The sequence below is a fragment of the Thermobia domestica genome, chromosome 11 (assembly GCF_964235325.1).
Source record: "Thermobia domestica chromosome 11, izTheDome1.hap1.1, whole genome shotgun sequence".
NCBI lineage: Eukaryota > Metazoa > Arthropoda > Insecta > Zygentoma > Lepismatidae > Thermobia > Thermobia domestica.
In genome coordinates, this window is record NC_137464.1 from 58,895,559 (window position 1) to 58,910,950 (window position 15,392).

At 34.2% G+C, this 15,392-nt stretch overlaps 1 protein-coding gene across 1 annotated transcript in view; it reads right to left on the minus strand.

Moving 5' to 3' along the window:
• The window catches only part of LOC145664093 (calcium-activated chloride channel regulator 1-like), a 103,363-nt gene that overhangs the window by 84,056 nt on the left and 3,915 nt on the right, over positions 1-15,392 (minus strand). Inside the window, exon 2 of the mRNA XM_081730442.1 lies at positions 9,089-9,210. Within this exon, the coding sequence (XP_081586568.1) occupies positions 9,089-9,210 (122 nt within the window). The remainder of the gene's footprint in view (positions 1-9,088; positions 9,211-15,392) is intronic.

The following is a 15,392-nucleotide window of genomic DNA, read 5'->3' on the forward strand; positions in this document are numbered from 1 at the left end:
ACATGCGGTAGAGTCCACCTAATGTGTTTGCAAATAATAATTACATCGTACAGTTTTTGTGTGTTTATTGGCGGCCAACGTTGAATCTATGTAGACTTATCATGATTGATCTAGTCTTGTAACAACTGTTTCACTAGTGTATTTTCTTCGATACCGACTAAATGCATGAATCAAATCTGATGTAGTGTTGCAACCCCTACTTGTTTTAGTGCTTGTGGAGCACAAATTTTTATTCTTGTATGTTTTATCTTCAGATAGCTTGTTGTCGGATATTAGAAACGTAATTGAATTATTCATACGCTTACATTAGGTCAGCTTTAAGTTGCGTAAGTGAATGTGTACCATTCTAACAATCTTTTTGCCATTTTGTAACTTTTTCCTATATTTTTAATTATCTAAAATAAATTAAAAATATATATTTTTAACATGAGGTAGCATTAAGGAGTACATTAAGAAAAGTAGTACAATTATGTCAATTCATAAAGCAATTGTGAAATTAGATATGATTTGTATTTGATTGTTTAAATATTTACATTTCCTTTCTTCAATGAGGTTTCATGGAACAAGATTTCCCTCATTCCAAGGGTGAAATCCCTTTCCATTTAGTAACAAGGTATCAAAAATAGGGATGCCTAATCACACTTCCATGGATCATCATATACTGTATTCCGAATTAGGAAGATAGTAGATACGTATTTTGAAGGGCTACTTACAAAAATAAAATAGAATGTTTTCATATATATATATATATATATATATATATATATATATATATATATATATATATATATATATATGTGTGTGTGTGTGTGTGTGTGTGTGTGTGTGTAGCTCGAGCGAGAGAGAGAGAACATATATTTAACTAGATTGGAAGGGGAGAGTACCAATCCACAGATCCTCTTCCCTATGCTATTGTTACTAATTATCGAAATGATAATATATCAATTATTAGATATATTCATCTAACCTTAACTTCAAATCAGCTACTATAAACCACTTGTTAGCTATATGAAAGAAAAGATTGAAAAAAAAATAAGAAAAAAAGATAATAATAATTTTCCAAAAAAAGTAACTTGTTTTGGAGTTAGTATGTTTTTCCCAAGACCTTTAAGAATAAAGAATAATTAACATTCACACGTAACTAAATAACACATAAACTTCTCATAATTGTTTTCAAGGTTGTTTTCAACTGCGTTTTCGAACGGAAATCCTGAAATTCTTTAACATTATAGCTGATTTCTTGCATGCATGTTTCTAGTTTAATGACTTTTTTCTTCCTCAAGGTTATATGAAGCGTGGAATTCGAGCAACATCCACTTCCGAAACAAATCCTGGTAGTCCGATGTATAGCTAAGGAAACAATTTACCTAAGCATGAGAAAATCAGGTTGAAATAATGTGTTGTAATTATTATACAATTTATTACAACGTTTGAAAGAGGGTATGAGTAATATCATTGGTTTTATAGTTTATATTGTGTTTTTGGCTTCTCAAGAGTACTATGCGCAAGCCTGAAACGTTTTATCGGCAGTGAAGGGATTAAGTGGCGAATCTTGATTTATACAATTCAAAGGAGAGCAATTAAAAATGTCTCCTTTAACACTACAAATTGCTACTCATTTCAAGAAAAGTCTTTTTCAGAATGTTCATATCTCCGTTAACATCCTCTTCAGTGTCACTAGTAGAACAAAATAGCTTTGTCTTTTAAATTTTTTCGTAATGCTATCGTTTCGTACATGCAAAGAGTAAGAGAAATTACTTTTTCTTCTGCACAGAATAGTGACCAATGATATGTGTCATATAGGAAACATTGGAGCTCTACCAATAAAAAATGAGAAACGATGTTTTGGTAGTGGTCTGCCCCCCTTGTCTCCCCATTACGTATGCCTATTTGTATTACACACTTAATACATCTATGCAATACAACAACAATATCCAATACCTAAAACAGGGTAACATGTTCATCAAACCCAAGTGAAGAGATTGAAACCATGAAATATCTCTAGATTATGATTAATCTTCTTTTGTTACGGTTGGTTTCATGGTATCGCATATGACACATGATAAAACAAAAGGTCTTCATTCCCCTCTTCCTCCTAATAGAAAAGCAAAATAATCAACTGCGTATTTATCCCCAAGGCTTTAAAAAGATAAACAAACATGCATTACCTAAAATAACGTGTTAAAGAAAGAGAAGGGAAATGCTTAACGTAATAGTCATTCTTCAGTTTCTGCGATATTTTCCTCCCTCCGAAAACGCTAGCCGGAACCAACGGAAAGCGTTCTTCAATTCTCAAGCATCTCTCAAATGCAACGCCTACTCTGGCGACAACGAAGAGAAGTAAAATACACGTGCCGTATGTGCTATATTGTCACTCTATCAGGAAAATAATGCTAATTTGGTGTGTCGTATACGACACTTGGAGTACGAAGAGGATATAAGGTTAATTGATTGATTAGAGTTTAATGGAGACGTCAGCAACGAGACTATTTGTCCCCGTCATGGCCAGCTAATATAAGGAATTCAGTTGTGAATATTTTATGGTTATAGAAAAAGTTAAATAAGAATGGATGATAGATATAACTTAAAATTGCCTATTTCCCAGCTACATCACTTCGTTTGCTCACCGAGTTATAGAACAGCTACGTCCGTCCCTCCGCGTTGCGACAAGTATCAGATCAAAAATGGCAATGGATAGCGAGAAACGAACTTCTGATACGGATTAAGAATTCTAAGACTATATTCTATATCTATTCTATCTTTATCACTACTGGAAGTAGTATAAGTAAACCATTTCTGAAAATGAAATCTTTCAGTTTTAAGTTCCACGGTTATGCTGGTTAGGCTAAAAGAGACGGTGATGATGAGAAATGAATGAAATGGTGGAATGAACAAAGTGGGAGGAAACGGGAAAACCCGAGAAAACCCACGAGCACGATGTTTGTCCACCACAAAGTCCACACGGCGCGAGCTTTTTGATGTAAGTTTATTAACATAGAGCAAAGACTGCAAATGAAAGCGAAAAACTCCTTTTTGGTGTGAATTCAGAGCTCCAATATAATAGACAAACCTTGCATCTGCCACTAGCCTATTAGGCTACTTCTGCTACTTCTAGTTTCATTCAATATTGATTTCTATGGATCGAAAACGATAATAAAAATATAACAGTATTATAGTACAGGGGCGAATCCAAAACCGACTTCTGGAGGAGGCTGTGGGTTGTCATACTGCTACTTTTAAGGGCTCCAAACTTTGGAATGTGTTTTATTTATATATATAAAATAAGAAAGTTTCCTCTTCTGGGGTGGGGGTGATTGCCCTGATCACCCCCCCCCCTGGATCCGTACCTGTTATAGTATTGGTTTTGTCTCTAAGAATACGACATATCTCGGCTTTAATCTCTTTATTGTAAGTAGGAGTAGCAATAATCTACTCATTTCAGTATTGGTCACCATAAAACAAAAATAATAAGAGGAAGAGAGAAATATTATACTCTTATATGAATTCAGTTTCCCAAGAAGAGACATTTTACCTTTATTTGCGCTTTATCCTTTTACTGAAACCACAAACTGTATAAATTTACTATTTCTTCCAGTTTCAATATTGTTTCCAAAGAGTCAAGTCGCAATAGGTAGTGCAAAAGGATTTTTGGTATAGCTTCAGCTATACGAAATAATAGGCATTATGTAAGATTCGATTCCTGTATCACATCTGGTTTCAATATTGATTGCCAGAGACCAAAAACTGTGGGGCATTCAATGACCAAAAAGTAGTTTCCCTCTTAATCCTTTTATTCTGTATTGAAACTGTAAGTGGCGTGAATGTACCACTTAAGGTTTAAATATCGCATGCCGATGAAATTAAAATGGCTTGTGTTCCCGGGAAAATGTTTGTGAAGTGAATTGTAAGGCCCAAAAGTAAATGGTGGTTATTCCATACGTATCATTATACTGAAACAGAAAGTGTTAGACCTAACTACTTTCAATTTAAAAATTTACACTCTCTTAGACGAAAGACGAAAACTGATAGCAAGAAACATTTTTGAAGTTGGTTAGAAGTCACAAGAATATATTCCATTTTCACCTTTTAAAATTTCAGGTTACTCTTTGATATAGCAGTTTTTTTTTTTTTTAACTGACTTCAAAAATAGGAAGATGTTCTCAATTCGACTCGTTTATATATAAATATGCGTTGTCACTTAACTTTTCTGGAGGTTTCATATAACTTTCATCAGGATGTAACGATAGTCTTTGAAGCTAGACTATGAAACACCTCAACGAGTGAACTGTGAAAAACCGTAAACGATAGACTTTAATAAGCGTATGTTTACGCATAACTTCGCTATAGGTGCATCGATTTTGATAATTATTTCAAAGTTTGAAGGACTATTCTTTTCTTGTGGTCCCGCGTAAACTTCATAACGGTCTATCAATAGTTTTTGGAGCTTATACTACGAAACACCTCAATGAGTGAACTGTGAAAACTAATTGACCGACTTTAGAAGCGTATGATCACGCATAAATTCGATATAGATTCACAGATTTTGATGATTCTTTTCTTTTTCTTTTTTTTTATGAAGCAGTTTGAAACAGTGTTTTCTTCCTTATGCTCCTACGTAAAGTTAAGATGTAATAGGTCAAATGTTAGGAAACAAAATCGTGTTCTGACCTGATACTCAACACGAAAATGGTGGAAATTCACTACTTCCGGTTTTAATGTTGATCGCCGTAGAGCTAAAATAATTGCAGACAGAGAGTGATGTGGTTTTCTGCAATCGATTAAGCGACTAAAAAAAATACATTATATCTCCATACTTTACCCTCTACTGAAACCAAAAGAGTTTGAAATCTACTAGGTTTCAGTATTCATCTACATAGAACAAAAACGACGATAACAGATAGCGAGGAGAAGTTTCTTGGAATTGATTTAACGTTTTAAGAATAGGTATAATTTTTTTCTTAACCATCTATTCAATCCGGAAGTGGTGGAAATCAATGGCTTCCGGTTTTAATATTGATCGCCATAGAACTAAAACCACAATAGATAGCACAGAAGCAGTTTCCTGTAATCAATTAAACGTCTCAATAATATATTATATTTCCACTCTAATCTATCTACTAAATCCGAAGGTGACAGAAAAAGAGCATTTCCGGTTTTAACGTTGATCATTATAGAGTAAAATTGGTAAGGCATAACGTGTTACTCTGCTGCGAACTGCTATTTTGTTGTTTTCTGCAATGAGTAAAAGGTCTCAAGAATATACTTCATTTCTACTCTAGTATCTCTACTAAAACCGGAAATGTGAAAAATCCACCACTTCCGATTTTAAAGTTGATTGCTATATAGTAAAAATAGTAATAGCTAGCGGGGAAAAGTTTTTTTTTTTTTTTTTGCAATTGATTAAGCGCCACAAGATTAATTCCTTTACTAAACCGGAAGTGACAAATCAAGTTCTTCCGGTTGTAACGTTGATCATTATAGACTGAAAACAGTACCAGACAGGGAGAGGCGGTTTTTCTGAAATCAATTAACCATTCTAAGAATATATTCCATCTCCGCTCTAATTTATTTATTAAAACTCCAAGTGATATAAATATATTACTACTTCCGGTTTCAATAATAATTTAGGAAATATCACACTACAGAAACTAAACTTATTCACTTTAAAAAGCTTAGTCCTTTTCTGAAGTTCCAACAAATATGATCACAGTCTTTTTTCGAGTTACACATGAAATTCCTCAACATATGATAGTGTTGATATCGTGGTTATGTTCATATATAATTCTGCAACGCGCAGACTGATTAACATATACGAGGCGTGTTTGGAAAGTCAACTCTGATAGGTCACTGTGCATGAAGTAGGGGGGGCCAGCGTTACCATCCCTATACAGACGTGCGCAACAGATCAGTCTGCATCCAGTCGTGATAGAATGAAGGTTGTCGGATCACTAGTTTCACTTTTCTAGCGTCTCAAAATGTGCTACAATAGAAAACCCCGCCAAGCGCGAGGTGCGAGCTCTTATACTTTTTCTTATGGCAAAACAGTATACAGCAGCAGCTGTTAATCGAGAACTTTGCGCCGTGTATGCACTAAGTGTGATGAATGTAGGAGTTGTTCGTGAATGAGCTAGTTCATTTAAAAGCGGACGAACATGACAAAGAGAGGAGTGTCAGACCATCAGTGTTCACTGATGAACTTAGTCACAAAATTGATGGAAAAGTTATTGAAAATCGACGTTTCACAATCTCGGAGCTTTCCAATGAATTTCCACAAATTTCACCTTTGGTGATATTGAGGAGCTGAAAGATGCGGTCATAGGCTGGCTCAAGGCACAGGCGGAGGATTTTTATGCAGATGGAATTTCTAAGCTAGTGCACAGATATGATAAGTACTTCGATGTTTATGGAAACTGTATTGAAAAAAGAGCAAAGAAGTGATTTTCAGATGTATATAATAAATTATTTTTATTTTCTTTGGTGTTTTTGTAATAACTAATCGGAGGTTACTTTCCGAAAGTTCCTCGTACATGTATATATGATCACCCATATTTCTTAAGCTAACTCACTTTGTTACTTTATAGAAAGTCAGTGTCCTACCTTTACTTATGGTGTCTAACAAAACTAGGGTAACGACAATGTGGGAAAAATAAACTTAATAGAAAATAACAGACTTCGAAAACGCAATAAAAAGTCGAAAAGAATACCTCAAAAGAATAATGCCTCATGAAATTCTCATCGTATTTTATATTAGTTATTAATTTATCTGCCTTAGCACAGAAGAGGGCAGAAAATGAACAAGAAGTGAACGATCGAGATACGAAGCGAATCAGACAGAGCAACGGAAGAGTTTTACAAAAGAAAATGAGACGACACAGAAGAATAAGAAAGAGTTGGCAAACATGAGGAAATATGCAAGAGGATGAAATCTATGGAGCTTTGGAGGAAATAAGGAGGTATTATGATGAGAGAAGAAAATAGGATTGGGTAGGTAGTCAGTGAGAAACGTTGAGTTTTAGGGAGGCGGAAAGACTATGTTGAGATATTGTATGTCCGTAAAGATAGATTGTGATCTAGATCAGCGGTTCGTAAACTTTTCGATAACGAGGACCCCCTGCCCATTCGGAAAATGATCTGATTAGCCCCTTGCAATGCTATCTGAAATTTCACATGGTATTAAAAAATATACTAATTAGAGTTACCACTGACAAGAAAAATATTTTAAAACATAATAATAAGTAATTTATTCTAAAGATAAATGATTATTTCCTAGTGAACGAAATTTCAATTGAAAATACAGTAACTCTCAAGAGTGAAAATCACTTTTTAAAAGAAAATCCACTTGTCAAACAATGTTCTCAAATGTGGGGTCACTAATGTGAGGAATAAAATTGTTTGTGTTTTTCCACAATTGCATTGAAATCTGCAATCTGATCTTCAAATAAGTTTTGTCAATATCAATCTTAGGTCCGATTCCACATTGAGACGGTTTCGCTTTAAGGTTTTAATACTGCAAAGAGCAGAGTAGGTCTTCTCACATAAGTAAGTGGTAGAGAAAACCATCAAATGTTGCAATGCCTTTTTAGATAACTCTTTATACTCACAGCTCACACGCAATCAAAAGCTACAATGTTCATTTTCTTTGAAAATGATTTTTCCATGAAGTATCGCAGGATAGTTCCAATAGCTGGTCTTGTTCTGTGTTAGAGAGATTCATACCTTGTATGTCATGGATTTCTACACTAGTGAAAGGATTTTCAACCCAACCATTACCGAGTTGTGCGACAGGGAAATATTCTCGAGAACTTGCAACTAATGCTCTAAAGTGTCCTACAAGTGTTTTGTGCATTTCGGCAGAGGGTTCTTCACCTGAAAAATTAATGAAATCCTTGAACACTGGAAATGATGAATAGGCATTGTTTTGCACTCGTATTTCCACAGCTGCAGTTTTTTAATCTTAAAAATACCTCTTGCATAACAGCTTGGAGTTCCAATTTATTAGAACACATTTCAACTTTTAGGAGTCGTGGACCCCACATTGAAAACGACAGATCTAGATTATTTAATATCTATCTAGAAGAGATAGTAAAAAATGTCCTCCATAATTAAGATGGCATTTTGGTTGAAGGTAAAGTGATCAGATCTACTGTTCACAAACGACATGGCGCTTGTTGCGAAATCAGAAAAGGAAATTATTAAAGTGTTACAATTTGCGATGAAAATAAATGTTACGAAGACAAAAATCATGATGATAATTGAAACGAAACGATCGGTGTAAAATATAGAAGTAGGAGAGGAGAAAGTAGAACAGGTAACTAGTTTTCGATATCTGTGTATTAATAGTATCATTAGTAATGATATGATGTGCGAACGTGAAATGACGAAAGAAGTCTTTAGGAGAAAGAACAGTCTGTTTTGTGGGGCCTTGAGTAACGGATTAAGAAAAAGACTAAGAAAAATCCTTCGTATAAAGTATTGTACTGCATTGGTCAGAAACATGGATATTAAGCAAAAGCGATGAAAAACGACTTTTCGAAATGTGGGTGTGGAAAAAAACGGAGAAAATTAGTTGATTCTTCATTTTAATGAACCGGAACGGAAAATGAATGAGAGGGGGTTAGAAATGATGGAGGAGAATATAACAATTTTAGATATTGTTGAAAAGAGGAAGATAAACTGTTTGGGACATTGGCTAAGAAGAAACTGTATCATCCCGGACGTGCTAGAGGGTATGGTGGCAGGAAAGAGAGAATTGAGGGAACGAAGAAGGTTAAAATTGATGGACGGCATCAAAACAAAAAGTCATACGTGAAGACGAAGGGGTTAGTGGAAAACCGTGGAGCATGGAAACTTCTGAGTTGCAGCAAGTGACCTACTAATAATGGCAAAATACCTATGATGATGGCAGCAAGTGACCTACTAATAATGGTAAAATACCTATGATGATGGCAGCAAGTGACCTACTAATAATGGTAAAATACCTATGATGATGATGTTCTTTTTAAACGTTGATAAAATAATTTGCAGTTATACAGCTCACACAATGTAGATAACACGAAATAGAGTATTATTATAATGTCTTACAACTTACTTTACTGCAGCAGCCTCCACTGGGAATTCCCAAGACCTTGGTACCACAATCTGGGCGTCTGATATGTATACTCTATGATTTGTAGCATCATAGAGTTCACTTGATGTTGTTTCCAGTAGCTCCTGAAAATATAAGTAAACAATTCAATTACATGACTAAGGAGATTTTGTGGCATGGATATTGTATGTTATGATAGGTAAATCAAATCTAATGCTCCGATTAAAAGACCAATTGTAATTTGTCTAATTATGTACAAATTTTGTACAATTGATGCATTTATACATAATACATGACATGTGTTGTATTTACAAATACTACAGGTTTGATAAGCTCAATTGAACAGCATTTAAAAGTTTGATTTTTTTAAATAATGTATTTCAATACGAATATAAGGTTGATCCTTGGAGACCAACACTAGCTGGGAGCACTTCGATCTTGCTTCATAGTGTGTCAAAGACAAGAGATGTTGCATGTGTCTGCTTGACCGTGCATTCTGCTGTTCCGATTTAATGGACAACATGTTGAGTTTCACTGGTATGAGAAAACAAAAAGAACGAAACAAATCTTCGAATTTTAGGCAAAACTATGTTTGAGATTCGTATATCTCTTAAACTGATAATGAAAACATGTATATGGATTGGTAATACTTGTAATCTGTGTTTTAACGTACTGAACAGGTTATTTTTTTATTTAATATGATTTATTACGTTTATGATATGATATATCATAAATATGATATTCTTTTATCATATGATATGATATTTCGTTTATGATATGATATTTATGATATTATTAAATATGATATTATTAAATATAATATATTTAAAATAATATAGTACGATACTTTTCTGTAATTTCACAACTTGGGCCCTTTTTAAGCTGAAGTTTGAGAGTCGGAGTCACTTTCTGACTCAATGCACTGAATCGACATCTAGTGACAGTAATATTTCAACTAATTCTCTTTAAATTGCTGAACTTTGTTCGAGGTTTTCCATAATCTTAAAATCATGAGATCTGATGAGAAAAGTAATGAGATAAGTAATGCTTCTCCGGAATGTCCTATTGAAATCAGCGCGTGTACAAATACAACCAAACCATAGATAACTACAATAGCTTGTGCACAGTTGTGGACATACTGTAAGTACTATAGGGCACTTCTCCACAGAAAGATTTGTCACGTCCAGAGCATAAGTCTGAAACTTAACTACATCTATTTCGTGCCGAGTGGAAATATCTTATAGGACAATGTTAAATCTTCTCATTATGTCTTCGTCAATACCTTAATTATATGACCTATTTCAGTATCTGAACTACAATCTTTATTTCGAGTCTGAACTGCGATATTTAAATGTATCCACTTTCTTACATTCTGTTCTTCTAGCATGGCCTTCGATGCGAGCGGTCCAGGGTTCGGTTCCCGGTGGGGGCCTGAAAAAGTGTACAAATCTTTTTCAGGCGAACTATCCTGAATGAGGTTTTCCTGGATTTTCTTCATTCACACCAGCCAAATGCCAGGATGATACCTAACTTATAGGTTCCAGACCGCTTCCTTCCTTTTCCAACACTTTTTTCCTTTCCTTTCCCCGGATTGTGTGCTCGCATCATCCCTCATACGTGACGGGCTAAATGACCATAAATGCCGAAAGCCCAGAAATCTAAATCCTAAATCCTGTTCTTACAGCTTTACAAACTCTTCATCTTCTCCTCCAGCTTTCATATATTCTGATTATTTTCTCACACTGACTTTTAATTCTATGTCTTTTAAAGTTCTTATCCACTCTTTTTAATTCAGTTCTATCCGTTCTCCAACCACATCAACTTCAAATAACACAGGATAAGGTGATAAGTAAAGATACTAAGAAAATTGTCTATTTTCAAATGTTAGGGGTATCACGGAAACGGACGCTGTGAATTTCATTTGGAGAAATAGATTTGTCATTTAATGACAGTAAAATTTGCTTTGTGTATTTCGCACTATATTCCTATGCTATTGCTTGAATACCTAATGCTGTTTGTCCTTTACATTGTCTGCAATGGAGAGAATTAGTTGGATCAGTGGAAAATGAATGAGAGGGTGCTACAAATGGTGAGAGAGAAAAGAACATTTTTAGATATTATTGAGAAGACGAAGACAAACAACATTGGCTAAGAAGGAACTCTGTCACGAGGAACGTGCTACAGGGTAAGATGGAAGAAAAGAGAGGGAGAAGAGAAGAAGGTTACAATTGATCCGCGATATAAAATAAGAAAAATCGTATTTGAAGACAAAGAGATTAGTACAAGACCATACAGCATCGAAACTTCTCAGTTGCGGTAAGTAACGTACCAATAGTAGCAGAATACCTATAAAGATATTCTTTCAAGCGAAAAAAGAATAATCAAAAATCAGTGTATGAAGGTGGAAATTATGCTGTGATCATACACACAATTACGGTATGAACACTGTCAGCAATTGAAGAGTTTCAATGGTCTAGCTCTGAAGACTACCGTCAGATCCTTATGAAGTTCACGTGGAACCACAACGATAGAATTATCCATTGAACAAAACAATTGGTGCCCTTGTGTCATAGTTATGCATGAACATGGACACTATATATATATATATATATATATATATATATATATATATATATATATATATATATATATATATATACCAACTGGTCAAATTGAGAACTTCCTCCTTTTTGTAAGGATGGTTAAAAATAATATATCAGATATTTTTATCATCATGAAATATATATCTGAAGAAGGAAAACAGTGGTTCAAATATTTCCATAAATCTATTCTCCGCAAGGGGCATACCAGTTAATACCTATACCTAATTATACATACATGCATATATATATATATATATATATATATATATATATATATATATATATATGGACCATTGCAAAAGTCATGGCAACTATTAATTTTCTCGCAAATGATAACGAATAAAAAAAAATTCTGAAATATGCAAATGGAAGGTTAGTTCATATGGAAACATTATATTTAGAGAGATGGATGAACATACACACTACTTTAAAGATATACTTGGGAAGACTAAGGATGCCATGGAATGTACGTACTTTGTAATGTACTATTCTATACAGTTGCAATTGACAGAAACACTCTTGGAACGACAATTTTTTTTCGTCTTTTTTCTCGTGCTATATCTTTATGGTGGTGTGTGTTCATCCATCTTCCTATATATATATATATCCTCTTGACATTAAACTTGCTCTGTGACAAATATTTTATATATTTGTCACAGAGCAAGTTTAATGTCAAGAGAATATTTACAGTTTAACGAATATTATCTCTTCATTCTGTTCCTCTCATAGGCAGTGATAAATTATTGACATTAAAAAAAAAGTCTTCCGTAAAAGCTTTGATCCTTGGCAGTGAAAATTATTTCTCAACCTTGAAGAAAAATTTAATCTTAACTATCATATTTGAACAATAGTAACATTAACTATATTTCTTGGTCATTTCAGATAAGTTTAATTTTTAAGCAAAAATGACTCCAAATTGCCAAATCATCGACTGAAGATTTTGCTGAGCAAAGATTACAAACAAAATAAAACATTAAAATAATGAATTCAATGCTATCATTTTGTTTATTTCATGAGTCATACTTTCTTTTGCTTTGTTGGGAACCTTAAAAAAAGAAAGAAAGACAAAGCAAACAAAGGAAAGGCCGAGCTGAATCGAACTCTGAAACTCACAGCGTGCAGAGCTGTCAAACACAGCCTCTGTTGTTGAACTGAGCTGTTGTTGGTCCAGCCCGGCCACCAAATATAGCGATTTTAAGTTCCTAGGTGATGGTTACTTGCTCACGAAATTTTGATCATATCAAGCCAGTAATTACCGATAAATAAAGTACTGTACGCAAGACAGCCTAACCTGTCCCTTGTCTAGCCCGGTCACCAAGTATAGCGATCTTTATTCCTTAGACAATGGGCTTCTTGCTTACCGAGTTTCGTTTATATCCGAATAGTAGTTATCCTATAAATATACAGGGTGTTTCAAAACAACGACAACGTTTGGGAGGTGATTCCTGACATCAAGATAAGACAAAAAGTATAGACCAACCTGGGTGCACAAATGCTTCCTTTCGGAGTTATAGGCTACCAAAAATATGAAAAAAAAAATGAACTTTAAACTCCCAAACTATGGGACCTACCGTAGTCAGATCGAGATTTCACTTAGGAACTAACATGTACCCTATCCAAAAATACATGTTTCAGAATCCTAAGATACGCAACAGTTTTTATAGAGGTAGTTGGAGAGTACTTCAAATTATATGCCCTATTCAAACTTTCTCTACAAAAATTGCTTTATGAATACCTGTATATGTATTAGCAGATACCCATTGCTCGCACGGGAAGAATACGTTTCATTTTGGACATAGATGGTAGAATTTGGATTTAGACGGCTTGGAAAGTGTCACTGTTCATCTCAGTGACCCTGTAAACTATGGATTTGACACTAAATACGGTCATTTTCGATCACTTTCAAATTGTATCTCCTTCCTCCCCTTCCCTTAAGATGAACCGCCAAAGTAAAATGACAAAATCAATCCTCGGCCCAAACCTCATATATGTTGAAAACTTGATTGGGTGGCTCAAGAGTTATTAAGTCACAAACATAGTCACTTTCATTTTTATTCATTTTCATTATATGCTTCCTAATATTGAAAAATGAAACGGAAAATGAAAACTTTATTTTAAAGATTGACGTTTATGATCTTTAGGCTACGTGAGACATGATTACTGAAAGTGAATGGTAATGGAATAATTGGTGTAATAAAAAACATGAATTTCTTTAGACAATGGACATCTTTGTATCTTATTAGTATTATGTATAATATGACACTTAGGTTGCAAGAATAGGGTCTTTTAAAGAGAACTGTGTGGTCAGATATTTCCTAAGGAGACTGTTTCGTAATTAAAAACTGTATATGAACTTGAATATAACTATATGCATTGAAACAGCAAGATTTAGGTGGTTAACCACGGGGAAGCCTTTAATAAGCACTGAGTTTCACAACTAACTAAGTGTCTATATGATCTATGAATAGCATTGCTATAAGACATAAATTAGGGCTGTTTTGTCACCAAGAAAATGTGTATAATGGATAACTGGTCTTCGAAAGTGTAGGCTATACAGTATATCTAATCATTTCTCTGCCTACCAATAATTTTAGTTAAGAACACCGGAAGTTTATTGCTGCAGAATCGAAAGACTGACGGTAAATTCTTTATGCGTCAATTCAACCTAATCACAATTGTAGTTGACCTTTTTCCTAAGATTTTCAACTACGCTATCTCCTATTTTTTCATCTATCCAGTTCTCGTTTTTACAAGATTTTTCGCAAAACCCCCACACGTAAGAGATGTGAACTTCCCATTTTATTGATAACTTTCGTCTTCATCTTATTTATCTATTTACAGGGGTGCACATCTCCTCCATTGAATTTGACGCAATCCCTAAGAATGATAAATTAATTCCCTAAAGGTATCGTTTTTCCACCTCAAATGTATTATTCTCCCCACACCCTAAGGTACCATTTTGCATCAAAATTACCTCCAGTTTGATTGTATCACTTTTCAGTGGAAAATTCTGTCCCTCAAACATTCTTATGGACGCAAAATGTTCCCTAAAACCCGCCAGCATGCATTCCTGACTACTTTATATTCCCAAATTACCATATAAAAACTTACATTAACCCTCCCATTAGCAACGCGGGGTTACGTTGTGCCCACCACAGTGTACTCTTTTAATTACTGTTCTAATTGATTCTTTAAAATTATAAACAAATATGTTATTTCTCAACATATTTAGCTAAATCATATGATATAGTTTAAGGTGGTTGAAATTGAACGTTAATGGGTCACATAAGATTTGCTATTTTAAATTGGTGTGCACAAAGTACCGCTCCCCTCCCCCGCGTTGATGGGAGATATGACTGACATTAATAGTTTCACTCCTAGATGACAGAATAAAAAATAGCTGTAAACCATTTTTTTTTTTTTGAATTTGGCAAATAGTCTTATCCCATGTACTTTTCATATTCAGATTCTTAGTGTGTCTTATAAATTTGACAATTTTTAAGATATTAAAGATTTTTACAAAGCGGGATTATTTTACATTATTTTACATTAAGCGGAATTATTCTTTTTATTTCTCAATATTGATCGATGGAACTGAAGAATATATTTAATGAGTGAGAATTCTGAATTTAAAGTTACTTATTATAGGACAAGATAGGCATATACAGAAAACAGTAACTAGCATGGATATGGTATTCGAACAT